We start from the raw sequence: 21799 nt of genomic DNA, 5'->3' as shown, positions 1-21799 counted from the left end.
TCTGATAGCTCATTTCTTACCAGTTACCCTGCTATTTAAACAACAATTTCATGAAAAATCCTGATAATATGAGCCCATCCTAGAACCTTGGCAACATTCTTTATTTGAATAGTTGAAACAACAATGTGTTTGTTTGTTCTGAACATCAAGAACTTTTCATTGCATATGAAGATGTTGTTTCCTCTTTTTAGGATCTTTCAAAAGAATAAAGGCACTTGAAGAAAAATGAGATCACTGGATAATCACAATTTCATAGAGAAACTCTATTGTGTTCCAAAGTTGACAGAGGCATTGAGGAGCTCAGAAATTCTACCAACTCATTTTTAAGGACAGATGTTTAATAGGAGCCCATTTTCATACTAAGTCTGACAAAATCAACTGCCCCTTGAGGCCTCATTTTAGGATTTCTTAAGTAAATATATGAAAATCCAAAAATTCAAGTCTTCATCTGTACTATAATTAAAACACAACAGCCTGAGTCTACAAAATCTAAACTCAAATACAGGAAGGATAAATCAAGCCAGATAACTTTTATTGAGGAACCGCTATTGCCTGCCTAGTCCCTATCCTATAGCATTTACCAAGTGATAAGAAAAGGTCACAGGATGTGTATACAATAACAAAATTAACAGAAGAATAAGTTCTATAACAGTGGTGTAAAAAAAAGGGGGCCCTGTCTTTGTGCATCTGTGTTATTTATAGTGACAAAAAATTGTAAACCACCAGTAACATCATTCTAGATAGGTCTCCTCAGGCAAGGGAAACAGAAGCAAAAATAAACTGTTGGGACTACATCAAAATTAAAAGCTCCCCCACAGCAAAGGAAACAACCAACAAAACTAAAAGATGACCTACTGAATGAGAGAAGATATTTGCAAATGATATATCTGATGAAGGGTAACTATCCAAAATTTATAAAGAACTTGTAAAACTCAACACCCAAACAACAACTAATCCGATTTAACAAAATAGGCAAAAGACGTGAGCAGGCATTTACTCCAAAGAAGACATCTAGATGGCCAACAGACACATGAAAAGATGTTCAACATCACTCATCATTAGGGAAATGCAAATCAAAACTACAATGAGGTATCACCTCACACATATCAGAATGGCTAAAATCAACAACACAAGAAACAACAAGTGTTGGTGAGGATGTGGAGAAAAAGGAACACTCGTTCACTGTTGGTGGGAATACAGACTGGCTCAGCCACTGTGGAAGACAGTATGGAGGTTCCTCAAAAAATTAAAAATAGAACTACCCTCTGATCCAGTAGTTGCACTATTCGGTATTTACCCCCAAAATACAAAAACACTAAGCCCCTATGTTTATTAAAGCAGTATTTAGAATAGCCAAGTTATGGAAACAGCCCAAGTGTCCATCGACTGATGAATGGATAAAGAAGATGTGGTATATATATATATATATATATGTATATATATATATATATATATATACATATATATATATATATATATAATGGAATATTACTCAGCCATAAAAAAGAATGAAATCTTGCCATTTGCAACAACATGGATGGAGCTAGAGAGTATTATGCTCAGCGAGATAATTCAGTGATTTCACTCATATGTGGAATTTAAGAAACAAAACGAACAAAGTGGGGAAAAAAGAGACAAACCAAAAAACAAACTCAAATACAGAGAACAAACCGATGTTTACCAGAGGGAAGGTGGGTAGGGGGATGGGGAAAATAGGGGATGGAGGTGAAGGAGAGCAGTCATCAATGTGCCTAGGTGGCTCCGTTGGTTAAGCATCTGCCTTTGGCTCAATGATCCTGAGGTCCTGGGATTGAGTCCTGAGTGGGGCTCCCTGCTCAGCGGGAGTCTGCTTCTCCCTCTCCTTTGCCCTTCCTCCCCATTTGTGCTCACTCTCTCTCTCAAATAAATACATAAAATCTTTAAAAAAAAAAAAAAGTAGTGCAGTCATCATGGTGAGCATTGGATGAGGCATGGAAGTGTTGAATCACTATATTGTACACCTGAAACCAATAGAACACTGCACGTTAACTACACTGGAATTAAAATAAAAAAATGTAAACCACTAAATGTCTATTGACAAGATATAAATAAGTCTGTTATGGAATAGTCATACACTAAAATAGGCAAAAGTGAAAATGCATAGGAACTATATGTATCAACAACTCTCAGAAATAAAATAATGAATATAAAAAACAAGTTTTAGAAAAATACATAGAGATTGATATCATGTATATATTTTAAAATATGCAAAGGAATAGTATATATTGTTTAGGAATACTTCTAATAAAGTAAAAATGGAGAGAAATGGATGCAATAATAATCATGACATTTAGGATAATGATCCTCCTGGGGGGAGGGGGGACGAAAAAAGTGGGAGGAGGGAGGATACAATTTGAGAAGAGGTACAGAGGAGGACTTAAGTATTTTGGAATTTTTTTTAAGTAGGCTCAATGAGGGGCTTGAACTCACGACCCTGAGATCAATACCTGAGCTCGGATGCTCATCTGACTGAGCCACCCAGTTTCTCCCGGAAATATTTTATTTCTTAAACCACGGCAAGAGTACATGATTGTTTACTGTATTAATTTGAAAGCTATAAGGATAATTAAAATATACAGAAATTAAAATGCCACATAAGTAGAGAAGAAGCTGTTAATTCTGAATACAAGTGGCAATCAGAGGAAGCTTTTTGATGAATTGGCTTTGATGGATAAATGGGTCTTGATGGGTGAGGAGACATTTAGCAAGTTCAGATGGCAGGAAAGGAGGTTCTGGGCTGATGCATCAGTATGGGGAAAGGCATGCAAGTCTTCTATGCAAGTGCTTAGCTTGGGATGCATAGAAGTATGCTATAATAAAGGAGGTTGGTAATATAACTGGGACCAGACCACAAAAGGCCTTGAACACAGAACTTTAAAATCATTATTATGTGTTATTTTATAACTTTTATTTATTTATTTATTTTTAAAGATTTTATTTATTTATTTGACAGAGAGAGACACAGTGACAGAGGGAACACAAGCAGGGGAAGTGAGAGAGGGAGAAGCAGGCTTCCCGCGGAGCAGGGAGCCCGATGCAGGGCTCGATCCCAGGACCCCGGGATCACGACCTGAGCCGAAGGCAGATGCTTAACGACTGAGCCACCCAGGTGCCCCTATTACTTTTATTTTTAAAAATTTTTATTTATTTAAGCAATCTTGACACCCAACGTGGGGCTCGAACTCACCACCCTAAGATCAAGAGTCACATACCCCTCCAACTGAGCCAGCCGGCGCACCAATAATTATTATGTTTTATAAATAGAAGCTTGCAATTAGGTCTGGGCTATAATTTATTATATTCTTTATGTAATTCTAAAGGACCGATAGTTTTTTTCAAATAGGATGTTACCTATTCTGAATATGATCCTTTTAGATCTATATTGCTCTTCAAATAAAAATGAAGACAAAATCACAATTCATCACAAGTCATCTACCAAATCCCATAGAGAAATTGTTCCTCAGAGTTATAACCTGTAATAAATACAGAGGTCTTCCACTGGTACCTTTAAAAAGTCATTTAAAGTTTTTTCTTGTGATTATCCATCAATTTTCCCATCTGATCATGTCAAGTAGAAGGCATTGCCTTGAGAAGGGACAGAAAGACTGGTTAATTTTATGAAAACCTAAAGTTCATTAAAGTTTGCAGAACTACCTTTTTACATGATCACTATTTGGCTACTAGCAGCTATCTTTCATTGGCTTCACATGACAGATTCTGAAGACTATGGATTGATCCATGCGTCATTCATCACAGGCACCTGTAAAGATGATCAAAGTTTATTGCACGATATTATGGAAAGTGGCACGTTTAGCAAGTTGAACCACACATTTCCTCCCCCCACCTTTTTTGAACATTAAAACTGCACTTTGAAAAACAACTTCCAATGCAGAAAAAAAAAATTAAAACAGCAGGTGATAATTAGGGCAAAGTTACAACAATGTTCTTGCTGATGGGCTACGTGTCAGTTAATGCAAGCTATCACTTCTCTCCAGGAATATTTATTATTAAAAACAACTTATGAGGGTTAAAGAAGGGATAGTAAATGTGTTAGTCTCCCGTTTGCTCATTTGGAAATGGCATGAAGATAGATCCATTAACCAGCTCAGTTCTACCTTGGTCTCAGGGCAGACACACACGCTAAATAACTGAAAGTTATAAACGACCAAAACATAAACCTTAAGCTGCCTTGAGTTAAAAATCAATCTTCCTAATAAATTAAATTCAAATATTATATACTAGTATGTAATATCAAGAAGGATGTATTAAGGTGCCTGGGTGGCTCAGTCGTTGAGCGTCTGCCTTCGGCTCGGGTCATGATCCCAGGGTCCTGGGATCGAGCCCTGCATCCAGCTCCCTGCTCGGCGGGAAGCCTGCTTCTCCCTCTCTCACTGCCCCTGCTGGTGTTCCTGCTCTTGCTATCTCTGTCTCGGTCAAATAAATAAATAAAATCTTAAAAAAAAAAAAAAAAGAAAGATGTATTAATAATTGCCCTGTTGGCAGAGTGCAAAGTGTGAGACTTCAGAGGGATATAAAAATTTAGTAATTTAGAAAATCTGGTACCGAAGACAGCTATTGCTGCTTGGAATGCTCAGTTTAGTTCAGTCATTGAGCTGTAATAGTATTCTCTGCCTAGTCAAGGTTGAATGTTCAAGATATAGTTTGAGTATTAATCATTGATTCGAATAAAAGGTTGCACAACTGGAGACGCTCTCATGTGTTAAGTATTTTATTCCTGAACACAGATGTAAGTTTTTTCCTTTGTGTTTTCCAGAACCACTTGAGTGTCTTCCCTACTAAACAAGCAACCTCTTATGGAATTATTTCTTGAGCTTTACTCTTTATCAACTACAATCTTTTGGCAAAGAATTCACCTAAGCTTTTGCTGATATGAATTATGAGCTCATTCAAACTGCCCATTTCAAGTTAAAGCTTTATCTTTCTTTCTGCCTGGTAAGAAATCTGATCCTACGCTATGCTTTATTTTGGTTTACTATACAGTATTCCATTGTGCATTCACACTGTGTAGTGTTGTGTGAATAAACCATAGCTTATTTATCCATTCTACTGTTGATGAGCATTTGGACAGTGTCACTGATACATGAAAAAATAAAGAATCCTAGTGGTGCCTGGGTGGCTCAGTCGTTAAGCGTCTGCCTTCGGCTCAGATCATGATCCTGGGGTCCTGGGATCGAGCCCTGCATCGGGCTCCCTGCTCTGCGGGAAGCCTGCTTCTCCCTCCTCCACTCCCCCTGCTTGTGTTCCCTCTCTCGCTGTCTCTGTCAAATAAATAAATAAAGTCTTTAAAAAAAAAAGAATCCTATAAATACTCATATGTATACAAACAAGACCCTCCACAGTTACACATAGCATTTTACATTTTTTGAAGTATAATACACAGAGAAGTGCATATATTATAATAGTACAGCTTGATGAATTTTCACAAACTGAACATAACGTGCAACCAGCACCAAGCCCAAGAAACAGAACATGATTAACTCCTCAGAAGCCCTATTTATGTCCCCTCCTAGTCAGTAGGCCCCTTTAAAGGTAACCACTGTCCTGACTTCTGATAGCATAAATGAGTTTTGCCTGTTTTTGCACAACACATACTCTTGTGTGTCTCGCTTCTTTCACTTAGCATCATGTTTATGAAATTCATATGTTACTGCATTTGGAAGTCGATTGTTCATTCTCAGTGATGTATAGTATTCCATTATATGAATAGATCACCAATTATTTCCCCATTTTACTGCCAATGAACATTTGGGTTGTTTCCAGCTGGGGGGTTATGATAATGCTCTGAGCTGTTTAATAGATCTCTTTTGGTACACATTTGACATTGGTATATTCCTAGGAAAGGAACTGGTGGGCCATGGAGTGTTCATATGTTTAACTTGAGTGGATATTGCCAGTTTTCCAAAGTGGTTGTACTCTATACATAGCATTTGATCTCTTGAGGAATCATTCTGAGGAAGGCATTCAGCATAACCATGAAGAGAACAAGTTATGGAGTCACTCAAGCCAAATTAAGCTTACCATGAAAAGCCACGCTACCTGTGCTTGATGTTTTTTTTTTTTTTTTAGAGAGAGAGCTTGCATGCACACACGTGGATGGGGAGAGGCAGAAGGAGAGGAAGAGAGAGAATCTTAAACGGGCTCCACACTCAGCACAGAGCCCGACGTGGGGCAACATCTCACAACCCCGAGACAGTGACCTGAGCTGAAATCAAGAGTCTGACGCTTAACCGTCTGAGCTACCCAGGTGCCCCTTTGCTTAACTTCCTTAAGCCTCAGTCTACTCAACTCTATAACAGGTATAATAAAACCTTTCTCAAAATTCACAAGAACTGGGGCGCCTGGGTGGCTCAGTTGGTTAAGCGACTGCCTTCGGCTCAGGTCATGATCCTGGAGTCCCAGGATCGAGTCCTGCATCGGGCTCCCTGCTCGGCAGGGAGTCTGCTTCTCCCTCTGACCCTCCCCCCTCTCATGCTCTCTGTCTCTCATTCTCTCTCTCTCAAATAAATAAATAAAATCTTTAAAAAAAAAATTCACAAGAATTAAATGAGATATTATAACTTAGAACAGCGCCTGGCACATAATAAGTACTTAACTTATTATATGGTAGTTATTAATCGTTACAACATTAATCATGTTGCTCTCACAACATGGATGATATGGAGAATTAGAAATAGATACGGGCAACATAATACACAAACAATTTTAATTCTCTGATGGAAGAAAATTGAAACTCTGACCCAAAAGGCATTACCAATTCCAGTGAGCATTGCACTTGGACCTGAAAAAAAATCATTTAAACATTATCCCAAAATGCTTTTGCAAATTACTCTTGCCAGAGGCAAGGTTCTTGGATGCAGTGCATTACCATCCATTTTTTTTTTTTTTCCTACCAGACATTACTCTTTAAAGACAGGACTGCCAAGGGCTACTCTGGAAAGTCACTAACATTATACTTTTTATTATATTTGCCAATTTCACACCTTCCTCAACCCAACCCCTAAAGTTGTGAAAAGTGACTGTAACTGCAAGTTAGTTCTTAGTTTTCACTGAAACTTATCAGTGTCTAAACATCTTTCACATTCCTAAAAACCCTAAAAATGAACCCATGTCCTTCCTTTAAATGACAAAGAACTTGCCTTTTTTTGGTAGGCGTGAACTTGATAAACTTAGTGTGGATTTCAGGAGCTGCTGGGAGAGCATCCTAGAGGTTAACACAAAAGTTACACTCTGTACAGAGGCCGTTTTAGCTAATTGCTCCAGGGGCAGCAAGCTCAGTTACGCTAGGGAGGTAATCTTGGTAGGTGGCACCATGTTCTTAATAAATTGAATCAGATCCCTTATATTGGTCACTTTTCTCAAGAAATAAAGCACACCATCTACTTGAAAAGATATCCTTTGAGCAGGCCAGTGTAGACCTGAAAGGGAACTTTTTGAACATTTAATTGAAACTCTTTGATTTACAGATGAGAAAACTAGTCATTTAAGAGTCTTGCCTAAGGTCAAAGGGTCTGTTCCCTGGGAGGGCAGAAAACCTGTCTTATTCACAGTTCAGTGGTTGCTCCTCTCTGCTCTTGTAACTTGTTTCCCACCATCCTCCCATCCTGCCCGCCCCAACCCTGATTTCATACAGATCCAGAAAAGGGGATGCTGAAGTAATGTGACTTAAGGGAATGACCATTAAATGGCCAGAGAGTGCAAGATGGGCGAGACTTGCCTGCTACAGCCCAAGAAGGAAGGACCTTCTGTTTTGTGTACCACTGAATTCCCAGCACGTAGAACTACCTGGTACACAGCAGGCCCTAATAATTGTTACATGAATAAATGAATTAATGAATCAACCAATCTCGGGTACGTCAGGTTGTCGTGCCCTTTTCTTTACCACCTCCTTCCAGTAATACTAAACCGTGTAGCTTTAGTAAAGAGGAGAAATGATGCAGAAAGCGTCTAGTACGGCGCCCGACCCATTGTGAACAATGTCAGTTCATGTCCTTTTCTTCCTCCCCAAGTGTAGGCTACTGGGGATAAGGGGTGATGTGCCACAGTACTTTATGTACCAGACACAAAGTGAAGTGGGTAGCTAACAGGCTGGTGAGAAAGGGTTGTCGGCGCCTTTCTGATCCGGACAGATCAATTCCAGTGCCCCGAAAAACGCACAGCTATTTTACCTAGAGAGGCTGGTCTCTTGTTGATCGATTCTGGGCTGCAGTCAACTCTTGAAGTCAACTTTTTACAAGCATCAACTACATTGCGGCGGCACGAGGGGCAGTGAGAGGAAAAGCGGGGAAGCCCCTCCGCTGCCCAATAAAGGAGGCCGGCTGAGGTAGGGACAGAGTTTCGCGTGCCCAACCCGTCTTCGGGCTGGGGCGGTCCCGGCCCCTCCAGCCCCGCCCCCTTGCCCGCCGCGGCTGCCGAGGTTCAAGTTCGGCCCCCGGCGCACAGCCTTGCGCTTCCCGCTCCGGGGCCGCCCGCGCGTCCCAGGGGCCCCCGCTGGAAGGCGAGGAGGGCCCAGAGGTCATACGGGCGCGGGGTCACTCGGTCACGCGTTCTGCTACCACGTGGGAGAAAAGTTTCCAACTCCGGCCGTGGGGCCTCTCAGTGTCCCCCAGCAGAGCAGAGGCCCGCCCTTTGGCACCCTCTTCCTTTTCTGTCGCCTGCAGTCGCGTCCCCCTCCCAGGGAAGCCCCCCCGTGTGTTCCTTCTCATAAATCCCTCCTTCCCTCGCTGCGCAGGTCGCCCAGGATAAATACTCTGGGAGCCTCCCGAGCAGGCTGCTCCGGCGCCTCTGGCAGGCCTGGTGTAGGGGGTCGAGGGACAAGTGTCCCGAAGAGGCTGCGGGGAGCGCGGGGCCGGGAGCGCGGAGGAGACAGGGGACAGTGGCCCGCACACGTCCCCGGTGCGACCGGCGGCATTATTTCCGCGGCTTCCACGCCCCCGCGCGCCAACTCCGCCGGGCCGCAGCCTACCCCACGCGGGCAGCCCCCTCCACGCCCCCGCTCCCCACTCCCGGCTCCCCTCCGCCCCCAGTGCGCAGGCCCGGCCGCCCCAGCGCGCATGCCCTGGGCTCGCGAGCGCGGCCAGCCCCCAGCCTTTTGCTTTCTACACACTCTACAACTGGGGAGGGGGCGGGGGCGGAGGGAGCCCAGCGGGCCACGTGATCCAGCCGACCGGGGCCGCGGGGGCGGGAGCGCGCGCCGAGCGAGGCGCGGGGAGGGCGGGGGCGCGTGCGCGCGCGCGCGCGGGCGGGCGGGCGCGGGGCTGGGCTGAGGCGGGCGGCGGCGGCGGTGGGCCGGCCGCGGAGGGGGAGGAGCGGGAGCGGAGCGAGGCGGGCGGGCGGGCGGAGGATGGGGCCGTGCCCGGGCTCCCGCTGCAGCCGCCCGGGGACACGCCGTGCACCCTCCGGCTCGGGGCTCTCGCGGCGGTGGCGGCGGCAGCGTTAGCGGCGGCGGCGAGAGCGGCGTTCCCGGCGCTTCCTGGCCGCTCTTCTCCCTCGGGCTGGGCGGAGAGAAGAGGCGGCGGCGGCGGCGGCGGCGGCACATCGGTGTCTCTCCCGCTGGAGATTTCTTTCTGCTTTCCTCGTCGACTGACTCACCCCCTCCCTTTTTTGAGGAAGGGTGACCTCTTCTCTGGGACAGGAAAAAAATTTTTTGAGGGTTGGGGGGTGGGTGGCAGCGTCAGGGTCTGCCTCTTCTCTTCTCTCATCGCCTCTCCTCCCCCCCAGGACCGAAAAGCGAGCCCCACAACTGCTCCAGCATCCTCCTTCCCTTCCTCCACCTCCCTTCTCCTCCGCCTCTTCCAGTTTCGCCCTCTCCCCTCCCAATTATTTCATTATTATGCTTCCCTCTCTGGGGGGTCTCGTCCCTCTCAGGTCGCTCGGAAGCCTTGGCCTCCCTTGGATGCATTTCTTAAAAATTCTGGAGCCTGGGAGTGAGTTTTCTCCGAGGCGTGTGTGAGAGGCGGCGGGGGTGTTTTCCTGCGCGAGGGGCGGGTGAAGTTCACTGCCCCCACTTTGCCGCGACCCTTTCGGACCCGGTTTCGAGCCGGGGGGCCGGCGCTTTTCGGGGGGCGGGGGGCGCGGCGGAGAATGGCCGCGGGGAGGGCTCCCCGGAGCCTCCCAGTCTCTTGATCAAAGCATTCCGCTATTCTGATTTATTGCCTGCTTGGTGAGTTATTTTTTTGCCTCTAAAGGAGACCTGTGTGTTCAGCCATTACTTTGCTCGGCGCTGCTCACAGGAATCTCCGACCCGCGGTGCTGTGGGGAGCCCCGCACTTGGGCTCCTCGCCCCTCGCCCTCGCTCCCGTCCCCCCTCCCTCTCTCCGCCCCTTCCCCCTTCTCTTTCTCCTCTCTCCCTTCCCCTCTCTCCCTTCTTTCGGCCGCCGTCTCCCCCGCGCCCTCCACGGGGCGGAGGGAAGCCGAGGAGGGGGAGGGAGGGTTGGTGTCAATTTTTTTGTGTGGCCGCGGCCGGAGCCTGTGGCGGGCGGGCGGCGAGCGGGGAGACCCGGCGCGGCAGAGCCATGGATGGCCCGACGCGGGGCCATGGACTCCGCAAAAAGCGGCGGTCGCGGTCGCAGCGAGACCGGGAGAGGCGCTCCCGGGGCGGGCTGGGGGCCGGCGCGGCCGGCGGCGGCGGGGCCGGCCGGACCCGGGCGCCCTCGCTCGCCTCGTCGTCGGGCTCCGACAAGGAAGACAATGGGAAGCCCCCGTCCTCCGCCCCGTCCCGGCCCAGACCCCCGCGGAGGAAGCGGAGAGAGTCCACCTCGGCCGAAGAGGACATCATTGATGGATTTGCCATGACCAGCTTTGTCACTTTTGAAGCGCTGGAGGTAAGGGGGACCCCCTCCCCCCGGTTTCCCTTTATGCACGACCCCGCTCGGCTGCGCCCGGCTCCGCTACCTCCCCCGCCGCGCTCCGGTCTGTCTGGCTGGCTGTCTGTCGAGGCTGAGGTCTTATTGTTGGGGGGAGAGCTGGGGGCGCGGGCAGACGGGCGGCAGGAGGGAATCGCAGAGCCGTGCCCGGTCTCCTCGTTTCCTCGTTCTCGCTCGCCTTTCGCCTGCGCCCCCTCCCTGCACCCCCTCCTCAGCAGACGGGCAGGGAGAAAGGGGTTCAGGCATCACAACAATGCGCCCCCCTCCACGGATAGCTCTGCCCCTACTCCTTCCTCCTCTCCCTCCCCAATCATGGCTTCTTGGCTGGTGGAAGTCTCTCTGCTGGGTTTGGGGCGCCTGTGGACGGTTCTCTGTGTGCTTTCTACAGAACCGTATGTCCGTGTGTGTGTGTCTGTATAGTATATACCCTTCCTGGTTCTGGGTGTCCTCGGGACTGGAGACTGATGGGGTTTTGTGGTTTCTTTGCCCCCCTCCCCTGCTTTTTTTTTTTTTTTTTTTTTTTTGGTGAAGCTGGGGAAGGGGGCGTTTTCTCTCGGTTGGGAGAAAGGAGGGAGGAGGGGAGAGAAGAGAGGAAAGGATGGAATATCTCCCTGTATTCTATGTGGGGCTATTACAGAAAGGGTTAATTATAATATCTGTACACATAGGAACATTTGTGTGTGTGTGTGTGTGTGTGTGTGTGTACACGAGCAGTTTGGTTAAAGGACAGAAAAAGGTACACCAGGGAAGACTGGTGGGAGGAAGGAATAAAATCCTAGCTGGTATCTGAAGGGCTTGTCACCGAATTGTCCCTCTCCCTTTCCTCTTTTTGTGTTTTCTTTTCTTTTTCTTTCTGATTGGCTTTGTGTCTGTGTGTGTGTGTGTGTATGTGTATGTGTGTCTTTCTTTATTCCTTGGGCACCTGCAGCGTTCATTTCCAAATGCACATTTTCCTGCCAGCTACCGGCTCCTGGGGTGGGGGCGTGGGTGGGTAGACAGAGACTGTCCAGGGGCCTGGGGTAAACTATCTTTACCTGGAGGGATCAGATTTGGTGGTGGCATCAGTCATTGGCCTCTACAGATGTAACCCCCTTTCTTCCCCCCCACCTCCCTGTCCCCACCCCCAACACACCACACACACACACACACACACACACAGAAGGCTTTGAGATTCTGCAGAGTTGGTCCCGCTTTCTTAAGCACAAAACCCAGATAGGAGTTGGTTTCTAGCATTTCATGCACCTGATGTGATGGTTTGAGGTTCCTGAAGGAAACTTTTCCCTTTCCGTTTGGTTTTTTTTGCTGCTATTATGGTATTGTTTGAGATGATCAGATGGAAGCTTTGTTAATGACCGCTTAAATCTCACATGCAGTAATTGTACAGGTTTGGATTGCTGGTTCTGCATGTGTGTTTGGGTGTCAGGTCTAAATATTTTTAAAAAGGAAGCCTTCCTGTCAGGGCTGTTCTTTTCTCTTTGAACTGCCTTTTGGTTGGGCCGCCGCTGGTTGGTGGTGGTGGTGGTGGTGGATGGTGGCCAGTGGTTGGGGAGGAAAGGAGGTTGGTGGTGGTGGTATTGGTTGCCATAGATTTTGATGTTAGAGATCGAATCAGTTGCCATTTGGTTCTAGAACTTGTGATTATTGGCTAAAATGGATCTTACACAGTTATTTTGAGTGTTGAAGCTCACCACTTATTAGGATAATTCTAACTGTGGCTTTAACTTTGCCAAGGTGGGAGGATACTGTACAGCGTGACCTCCCTCTCGATTTGAAATAGGAATTGAAATGGCAGCATGTATCCTAATAGGAAATGCTGCCTAGAATTTGGTTCAATATTGCTATCTGTGGTTGGTTTAGGACATTATTTGTAAGAGCTGGTTACAAGTGGTTCTGCTTTCTGCATGGTTATTCTGGGTTGCTGTGTGGCCCCTCACGGTAAGTTAAGAGGAGCCTGCTTTTTCCCATTTTTGAAGGCCAAGTAAAAGTAGATAATGACTTATGCAGTTGTTTTTTTTTTTTTTAATTGTTTCTACTTTTAACAGATATTTGACTGGGCTTGAGATGTATACGTCTATCCATTTAGCTTTTGATTGAAAATGTGCCCATTCTGGTTTCTTTGGAGTTTTAAAAAACTTTTAATTTTTAGAGAAGATCAAGTTCAGAGTGTAGCATTAATAACATTCCTTTCCTTGCTGTGGTTATTTTTTCTGCTGCTTTTCCAGATTCAAAGCCCAGGTTACTTTGGTTAGCTGAGTGCTGTGCTACCTTCATATTTAAATACCATCTACATATCTGTATGTAGGTTTAAAAGGTCTAACTTTTTAAAAAGTTCCCTTAAAACTTTACAGAAAAATTTAAACATATATACAAATGTAGAGAGAACAGTATAATAAACTCTTAATATTCCCAACACCCAGGTTCAACAGCTACCAACTCATGTCTCATCTTGTTTCATCTGCATCCCATCTACTCCCTGCTCCCAGATGGGATATGAGAAATAAGTAAATATTTCTGTATGTATCTCTAAATGTAATGACTCATAAAAGAAAACCCACCAGAAACTCTACAGTTCCACCTACATAAATTAACAACAGTCTTCTAATATTCTCAACTATCCTGTCACTATTCACATTTAAGAGGCCTGGCTTTTGTAGGAAAGCTATAAATAAACTTTTCATATTAAAAACATGCAGTGGGGAATAAAAATCATCATATATGTCTGGTTCTGTGGGAAAAGTTGGATCCGTTTGCTGCTTAGCACATTTGTGTGCCTGTTGGATGGTCAGACATACATGTGTAGTGACTGTTAAAACCTCTGGTGTCTCACTGTTCTCAGTTTACAAGATTTACTGAACTATCACCATGAAATATGAGGATTTACTGGGAAATAGGCAAGTAAACTATGAACTTGGACAGAAATACATGTTAATGGAGTGCTTGTAAATGTTAGGAATTATTATAGATGCCAAGAGTTACCATTAGGTACCATAAGTACCTGATAACGTTTTTGTGCCTTGTGTTTAGAAATGAAATCAGTTGTCACCACGTATCACCAGGGCTGCTGCTAGTATGATGTGATAAGAAACTAGAAATCTTGGCTTGCACAGCTAGGCTTGGAGCTTATGCTGGCTCAGAGTACTAGCCAGCAAACTGTGGAGGTGTGTACTTAGAATGTTAACGGGTTTATTTGACTCCATGATTTTGTCCTGAGTAGCTGATTTTGACTTCCCTTTTAAAGAAGAGGCTCCTAAGTCATGATGAAGTGTGCCAATAAAAACGGTTCCAGTTCAGCTATGGTTTTACTGATACTGGAGTAAAAGCAAGAAACTTGCCTAATGAGAACCTGCATTTTTAAGTTGATTATTTTTCACTATCGTCTGATTCTTATTTAAGATGATGAAAGCTATAGGAGTAGTTTGAGAAGTCCCACACTTTATAGGCAGTGAAACTGGCTGAGGTCGTTTCATATTCTGCAGGGATACTTGTCTCGAGTAATTGTGCCCTGAAGTTCAAGTAGATGATTGTGAAGAGTCTCATGATAGAAGATAAGAGGGCAGGTGAGGAGGCTAAAGTTGAACGTGGTGTTCTTTTCATTATGCATTTGAGAAGCAGGATTACCATTTGGATATGATATTGTTTATTTGAATATTTTTTGAGTGATAGGTTGAGAGCAAATATCCTCAGATACCATGCCTCATTTTGTTTTTTAAATGGCTTCCAGCCAACGAAATCTAAATGGAAATGTTGGGGGTTCTAGTAGTGTCTGTACCCTAATGTGCCAGATGACACTGCCTTTCTGTTCTTACTTGGGTTTCTTTCTGTGTAATCTTGATTAGGAAGCCACATGAATACCATGGCTGAAAATCTCACTTTGCAAATCCATCATTTCCCCTCCCTGTTATGCATTGGGTTTTAAGGGCAGCCTCTTTCTGTAAAACTGACCAAGGGAAGCAGAGATGAAGTTGGTGGGATTAGCAGACAGGAAGCCAGTTGGAGTTTTGCAGGCTTGTGAAAATGAAGGAAGACTTATTTCTGGTGGTTAGAGGATCAAACCAAGACTTTCATGTGGTCTTCATTTCCTAGTTGTTTCAGGGCTTACCTACACATTGGCAACATAAATAGGTTGTGCAGAATTTGATGTACTTACAAGATACCGTAATTTACTATGGTCAAATCTCACATTCTTCACTTGTTTAAAAAACATTAGTCATGTTCCTTGTATCAGCAAATATTTATGGAGTGCCTAGAAAGAGTGGAAAGAAACCTAAAATATATGTAGTGTCTTGAAGGAGTATGTAGTTGATAAATTAAGTCCAGCACTTATAAAATAATTTTGAAACAGGCGCTCAAATGTCTAATACCAACTAAGTGCAGTGAGCCTTCAGAGAAGGAGTAGTGAGATAGGCTGAAGTGTTCGAGAAGGCTTCTTGGTGAAGATGGGGCCTAGAAGGTTGAATAAATTTGGATAGATAGGGAGTGGGGGATGGGGAGAGCAGTCTAAGGAGAGGGAATCCTGAGGAAGCACAGCAACGAGAGGATTGAGAAGATGCTATTTGATTAGGGCTTGGGGGCAAGGAAGGGCTGGTAGAAATGAGTTAACAGAATTGTGTAAGTGGACACCTATGCAGACCCATGTTCCAAGCTTGGCCGTCCTAACTAGTTGACAGACTCTGGGAAGTTACTCTCTAAAAGCATATTTTCTTCATTCCTTAGTTGAGAGGTTTAGACTAATTTTACAGCAAAGGTACCCAAGATGGAAGGGAGCCTATCTCTGCTGGGTGTTCATAAGTTGTGTTCCGGATCAAAAAAAGTGTGATCTACTCTCAAGTTGTTTTGGAACTTGAGGGGCAAGACAAAATTAAATGGGTGACTTGTTCTGCCAGAATGAAAGGTCTTTTAATTATGCAAATGTGAATTTTGAGTATCAGAGAAGGCAATGCGGATGTGCCTTATTTCCTAAACTTATTTGACCACAGGGCACTCTTACTCTTTTTTTTTTTTTTTAAAGATTTTATTTATTTATTTGAGAGAGAGAGTGAGAGAGAGAAAGAGCACAAGAGGGGGGAGCGGGGGAGGGAGAAGCAGACTCCCCGCTGAGCAGGGAGCCCGATGCGGGACTCGATCCCGGGACTCCAGGATCATGACCTGAGCCAAAGGCAGTCGCTTAACCAACTGAGCCACCCAGGCGCCCAGGGCACTCTTACTCTTGGCATTATAATCCATAATCCAATATGGGGAATGCCAGAAAAGATCTCCAAGGTCCCCTCCAGATCTTGGAACTTGGTGGTCTCTGAGTATAGGGTGAGTGGGCTGGTGATAGACGACTTTGGACGATCAGGCCCAGAAGTTTGGAGTTGGAGTGGAGGCTGCTGCTTAAGTGGGAGTGCTAAGGGGAAGGGGAGTTGAAAATAATGATGATTAGTCCACTTTTCCTCCAGCTCCCTTGTCCCACCTGGTGTCAGTTCTTTCATTGATTGTTAGCAGCCCCACCGTGAGGTGAGTGTTGGTGAGTGATTCTCATTAATAGCCCTTTCAGTGTGATAACAATCCTGATGCAGCAGTTCTGATGCCACCAAGCTGCCCTCCAGCCAGTGTGTTTTATTGTCTCTTAGTCCCTTCTGGTTTCCTGTATGGCTGCTTTTAGCAAGCTGGGAAAGAAGGTTGGATGACAGAGGACGTTGACAGTGATGTTAAAGTAAAGGTTTCAGATTATTTGCCTTTTGCTCGCTTATGTATGAACTGTAGTTCAAGAAAGATCAGAACCCTTCTGCTGTTACACAACCGGGGAAAGCTGTAGAGCTCTGTTTTCAGTGGATTTTTCACTTTCTATCTTAGGAAGTTTGGGATGGGACTACAGAGTAAATGGGTCAGTTCCAGCATTTCACTTCTGAAAGTATGCATAGCCCTAGGATCTGAGGCATTTCTAAGTGGTGAGAAAGTTTTCATAAAAGGGAGAGTGGGAATAATGTGCTTGGTTATGAATTCAGGTATTTTACTGTAGGTACTGAATTTGAGTATTTTACTGTACGAGGCAGAGCATCAGTTCAGGTGTATTTATGTGAGAAGAGGTTGAAGATTGTGATATGATGGTTCCATGTGGCTTGCGTTACTTCTTGAGATAGACCACTTCACTTCTTTTTTTGGAAGTATGATAGGCTATAAATGAACCCATAAATTTAAAAAATGAATCACAAAGTTAGTGATGAGCCTTTGATCCTCTGACAGTGTTCTCTTGAAAAGGGGTTAAAAAAACCCCTGAACATTCACCATGATTCAAGGAGCATTGAGGGTGATAAAGATTCTGTACTTCTATACAATAGTACTATATATCGTGAAAATTAGTTTGAGAGAATGTTAGGATTGGATATGTCCCCAGACAAAATAATAGTTGAGGCCAGCTGTTAAGGAATAATTTAGGTCCCAATGGCTACAAGCTTTGGAAGCTTTTGGATAGAGGGTCTGTAGCACTTCTTGATGGGAGGTGTGTGGGTGTGTGTCCACTTGCAGAGGGTGGCGGATGGTGGGTTAATGGCTTTACATTTTATTTTACCTTTATGCTGTGATTAGTCAAATACACTAAATGTAGCCTAATTATGTGAAGGTGCCTCATGCTAATTTTTTTTTCTTCTCAAGAAACAATTTTTTTTTTTTTTTTTAAGGTTTAGGATTGAGCCTAATATTCTGTAGATATAGGAAAAAGAACTTGGTAATGGGATAGCAACTGTTCATTTGAGGAAGTTCTGGAAAAAAATGAGGTAGATTCTGAAATCAGGATTTGAAAACTCTCAGATAATTGAAGTTTGGAAGAGCAAGATGGGAATTAATTTGGTGAAACCCAAGACAGGAGAGGATCAAAAACAATTTAGGGACATTGTTAGCTGGGTCAGAACTGTTTTTCTTATACAGTCTGCACCTGTTCCATGAGTAGATGCATGCAGATTTTTTATTCCCCCTTGGAAGAGGGGCATAGAATTTTCAGGCTGGTGGGAAACTGAATTTGTCTTTGTTCTTCCAGGTCTGAGCTGTGTTCTTCCTTCATTTTTTCTAACAGGCCTGCAGGGTGGGGGGTATGCTGTCAGTAAGTTATCATTATTAAGGTCACAGAGAATAGGTCCTCTTTATGCTGTTAGTAACTGAGGAGGGGGAGAGTGGATTTCACATAGTTTGGGTGTCTTTGCTTGCTTAGGAGGAGACGAGGCAAGTGTGGGCCTCTGTGGCTCAATCATCTTTAGGTCTCCAGTTCTATCCTTTGCAAGGTGACCTGTAGCCTGAAAGCATGTGTCTTGCTGCTTTTCTTTGCAGGTGTTTATTTCACAGATTAGTGTATGTAGCAGTCTCATCGTGGGATCCATTTAGATTCTGTACCTACCCACTGCTTGCCTTCTTTCTTCCTTCCCTCCCTCCCTCGCTGCATCCCTCCCTCCCAACTTCCCTTCCATCTTTCTTTGTTCCTTTACTGAGGTAGAACTATCAATTATAAATGCAATTGCTAAAAGCTAATGGATTTAGGAAGTTGCAGATGAAAGATGGAAACTTTAAAATTCCACACTTTTATTGAGTTTCACCTGTCTGAAGGACTCTGATGTGAGGGTAAATTGCTTGCCACAGTTTTCTGGGCTGTTAACAGCTCATCATTCTGATTTCTCATTCATATCTGAACTCCAGTTAGAATCTGCCTGAGCAAACACAAATTACCAACTGGTACATACAAATATATTTTTAAAGACTTGACTGTCATTTTAGCTTGCCACTATACCTCATGGTGTCATATCTCCTTGGTACCTTTGTAAGAGCCTTGGAAAACCCAAGTGCAGTAAAATGGAGTCACGAGAAGAGAAGGGGAAAGCCCACAGGTTGTAAGTAGTGAAAAATGGCTAATGCAGGTTGGGATTCAGTTTTGGCAGAAAGCCTTAAAACTGCAGGTACTTTGTGATTGGTGTTAACTGAGGCATTTTGAAATGACCTGGGCTAGATACAGAAGCACAGCCTGTGAAGACAGATTGTGACTCTTGGTTATATGGGTGAAATCTGATACTCTTCCATTGGCAGGATATCGGAATCTGGGATAGGGTTTAAGACAATGCCAGGGTCAAGTTGTGATGATACCTGAGGTTGTCATCTTCCTCGTCCCCCCACACCTACCTGCCACTTAGACACAGCACCAACCTCCCGACCTCATTTTAGGTTTCTGCAGAGTTTCTGATGGCAGTGATATTTTAGAGCTTGAAAAGAGAAATAAAGAGTCCAGTATTGCAGTTACCCCTCAATAGTTACACTGAAGTAGGATTTTTTTTGGTTGTTTGCTGGGTCCCTGTTCAGTTATGCTTGCTGGCTAAAGGTGGTTCAGTGAATATTTTTCTATAGTAAAAAAAAACTGAGTAAGAAAAGACATGAGGGGGGTGCCTGGGTGGCTCAGTCTTAAGCATCTGCCTTCAGCTCAGGTCATGATCCCAGGGTCCGGATTGTGCTGTTCTAAGAAATGATTTTGTATCATTCAAGTGAAATGAGACTTTCACTGGGGCAAACGGGGAAACAGGTGTGTGGCATTGTGCATTGCTGCATATTGCAAAGTTGGCTCCTTGCTCGTTGCTTATGGGGATTCGATTACTTGTCAAAATTACATTTTGAAATTAATGTGCAGAGCTACATCTTTAGGGGTTGTTATTCTAAAGTTAGGACCTCAGCTTTTTTTAGAGCAGCCTTCTAATCCATTTCACTCCAGCCTTTGTTGGCTGATGTGCTTTCCAAGCCGGGAGTGGTGTTAGAGGCACAGATGTTGTCTTTAGTGATGTAGTTCTACCTCTTATTTTGCAAATGAAAACACAGCCCAGAGGGGTTAATTGACCTGCTCAAGATCACACTGGGAGTTATGGCTCTCACTGTTATCCACTGAAGCTAGGAGACCGCTTCTGCTTTGTACTTGGATTCCCAAGGACTGGGAACCTGAGAAGGAGGTTTTTTAAAAACAAAAATAATAATGCAAATGAAGATGAATGCCCATGATTATAAAGCTTCCTATTTTTTTCTGAGAAATTTTCTGATTATTACTCAGTATCAAGAACCTTCTAAAAGCATTCTGCTCCCTCCCCAGTGTATCACCCTGTAATTCATTGGCCTTTCTCTGTGGGTTCATTAGTCTTTTCTAAACGACCTCCCTCTACTCCCCATAAAGAAGACATAGATGAAAAAGTAAATATTAGAGTGATGATGTGAGGTTTCCTCATTCTTGAATGTCCAGTGGAAAGATGCAGTAGTTATTTGGGTATAAGATGACTTTAATATGGGCTACTTAAAATTGTAATGTTTTATTTGGATATAGTATTTTTCTTCAGCCTGGTACCCAGAGAAACTCAGAGCCACTTAATGGCATTGCTAGCAAAATATTTGAAGTGAATTTAGGAGTATAGTTGAATTAAAGTCTCAACCAGACTTTTCTTCTGAAGAAGAAAGACTCAAAATATTAAATCCATATGACGTGTTGGCTAAGGCATCTTGCCTGTTTATTGCTGAACCAGAAAATTTATAACAACTGTTTGTCATGTGTATATATTTATAGCCATTCATATAATGAAAAGAAGTTTTCATGAGATTGTAATAACATATCAAGATGGATGTAATTAAAACAGAAGCAGATTGACACCCTGAATTAAATGCAAACCAAAAACCAGGATACCTGAGCATTGTGCCTCACATATTTGCTGAAGGGGGCAGTCAGCCAAATACGCAAATAAAAAGACATTGATGAATTTCCCTGGGTGTGTGTGTGGTTGCAGAGAACCCAACTATTTTTATTAATCTTTTATCAAGCATTGTTTAGGTTTGCAGCAACAATGGAATGTATTAATTTGGCAGACCAAATAGCTTAGGACCAGAAAGTAGGAAATAATAAGGAGACATGATTGATATACTGCTATAAATAACACATGCTGCTGACGAGGGGGCTGAGTAATCTTTAGATCTGTGCTTGATGTCATGAATGGAGTTGTTAAACCAGGATGTTTGGGTTGAACTTAAGTCAGGGAGGCTACCTCCCATTTAAAATGCAGACCTATCTCTAGTTACACTCTGAACTGATACGTTAACAAAATTGGTGTAAATCGAATTTTTATAAATTGGATCAAATGCACCAAGGGAATCTTACTGTGAAAAAGACGAGTCTTTTTTTTTTTTTTTTTTTTTTTTAACATCAAGTAGAGTACTCCTCTCTGCAGGGAAGCTGGGATTTTGGTAGTGTGGGTCTCTTTAGATGGGCGTTGCTTTCCTTGCGACACTTTTCTGCATGTATTCCCTGTGTTCCTGGGAGAAAGTGACTGTGAGATTTGCATTTTCTGTTAAGGTTTCATACCTCACTTGGTCAGTGCTTCCAGGAATAATTGGTGGCGATTTGAATAAGCCCGCATCAGTCAGATTTCAGAGGGTGATGATTTTCAAGTGTGCACTAAGGAGGGCTTGCGGCTCTGAATATGGAAAATGATTTTCCTGTCTGTTCTTCGGGGGGAGTCCAGGGATGTCGTAACCACTTCAGAGTCATGATTGTATAGAAACACCCTACCTATAATTTTTCGATATGACAGTTCAGTTTTAAAATTGTAAAGATGCCAAATGCAGGGCTGTATTGTTATTAGGGAAGTCGGTGACATCTGTTATATCTTGTTAACCAGGGGAGGAAAATGCTTTAATCAAAACATCTAATTATGCCCTCTCAACTGATGAAAGATCTTTTGCTAAATTTTTGGAATTGGCCTTAATGGAAGAAGCTGGCCTCTACAGAAACTGTGAAGTAAATTTACTCTTTTTATTTTGAAAAACTCTTACCCTTCACCATGGTGACATAGGATGTTTTCATTTTGTCAAATTGCTCTTATACTGTATGTTGA

General features: G+C 44.0%; 1 protein-coding gene across 5 annotated transcripts in view; it reads left to right on the top strand.

Moving 5' to 3' along the window:
• The first annotated feature begins 9381 nt into the window (after positions 1–9381).
• AUTS2 (activator of transcription and developmental regulator AUTS2) overlaps positions 9382–21799 on the top strand; it is a 1126541-nt gene continuing 1114123 nt past the window's right edge. For 4 of the 5 annotated variants that reach the window (XM_054507626.2, XM_064593076.1, XM_064593075.1 and 1 more), the window contains exon 1: positions 9382–10880. In XM_054507626.2, coding sequence (XP_054363601.2) covers positions 10572–10880 — 309 coding nt within the window. In that variant the 5' untranslated portion in view covers positions 9382–10571. The remainder of the gene's footprint in view (positions 10881–21799) is intronic. The other variant, XM_045875480.3, reaches the window with a different exon arrangement.

This window comes from Mirounga angustirostris, unplaced genomic scaffold, assembly GCF_029215605.1.
Source record: "Mirounga angustirostris isolate CCGP_5_RB_7025 unplaced genomic scaffold, mMirAng1.0.hap1 SCAF_5, whole genome shotgun sequence".
Classification (NCBI taxonomy): domain Eukaryota; kingdom Metazoa; phylum Chordata; class Mammalia; order Carnivora; family Phocidae; genus Mirounga; species Mirounga angustirostris.
This window is presented reverse-complemented; position numbering and strand designations above follow the sequence as displayed.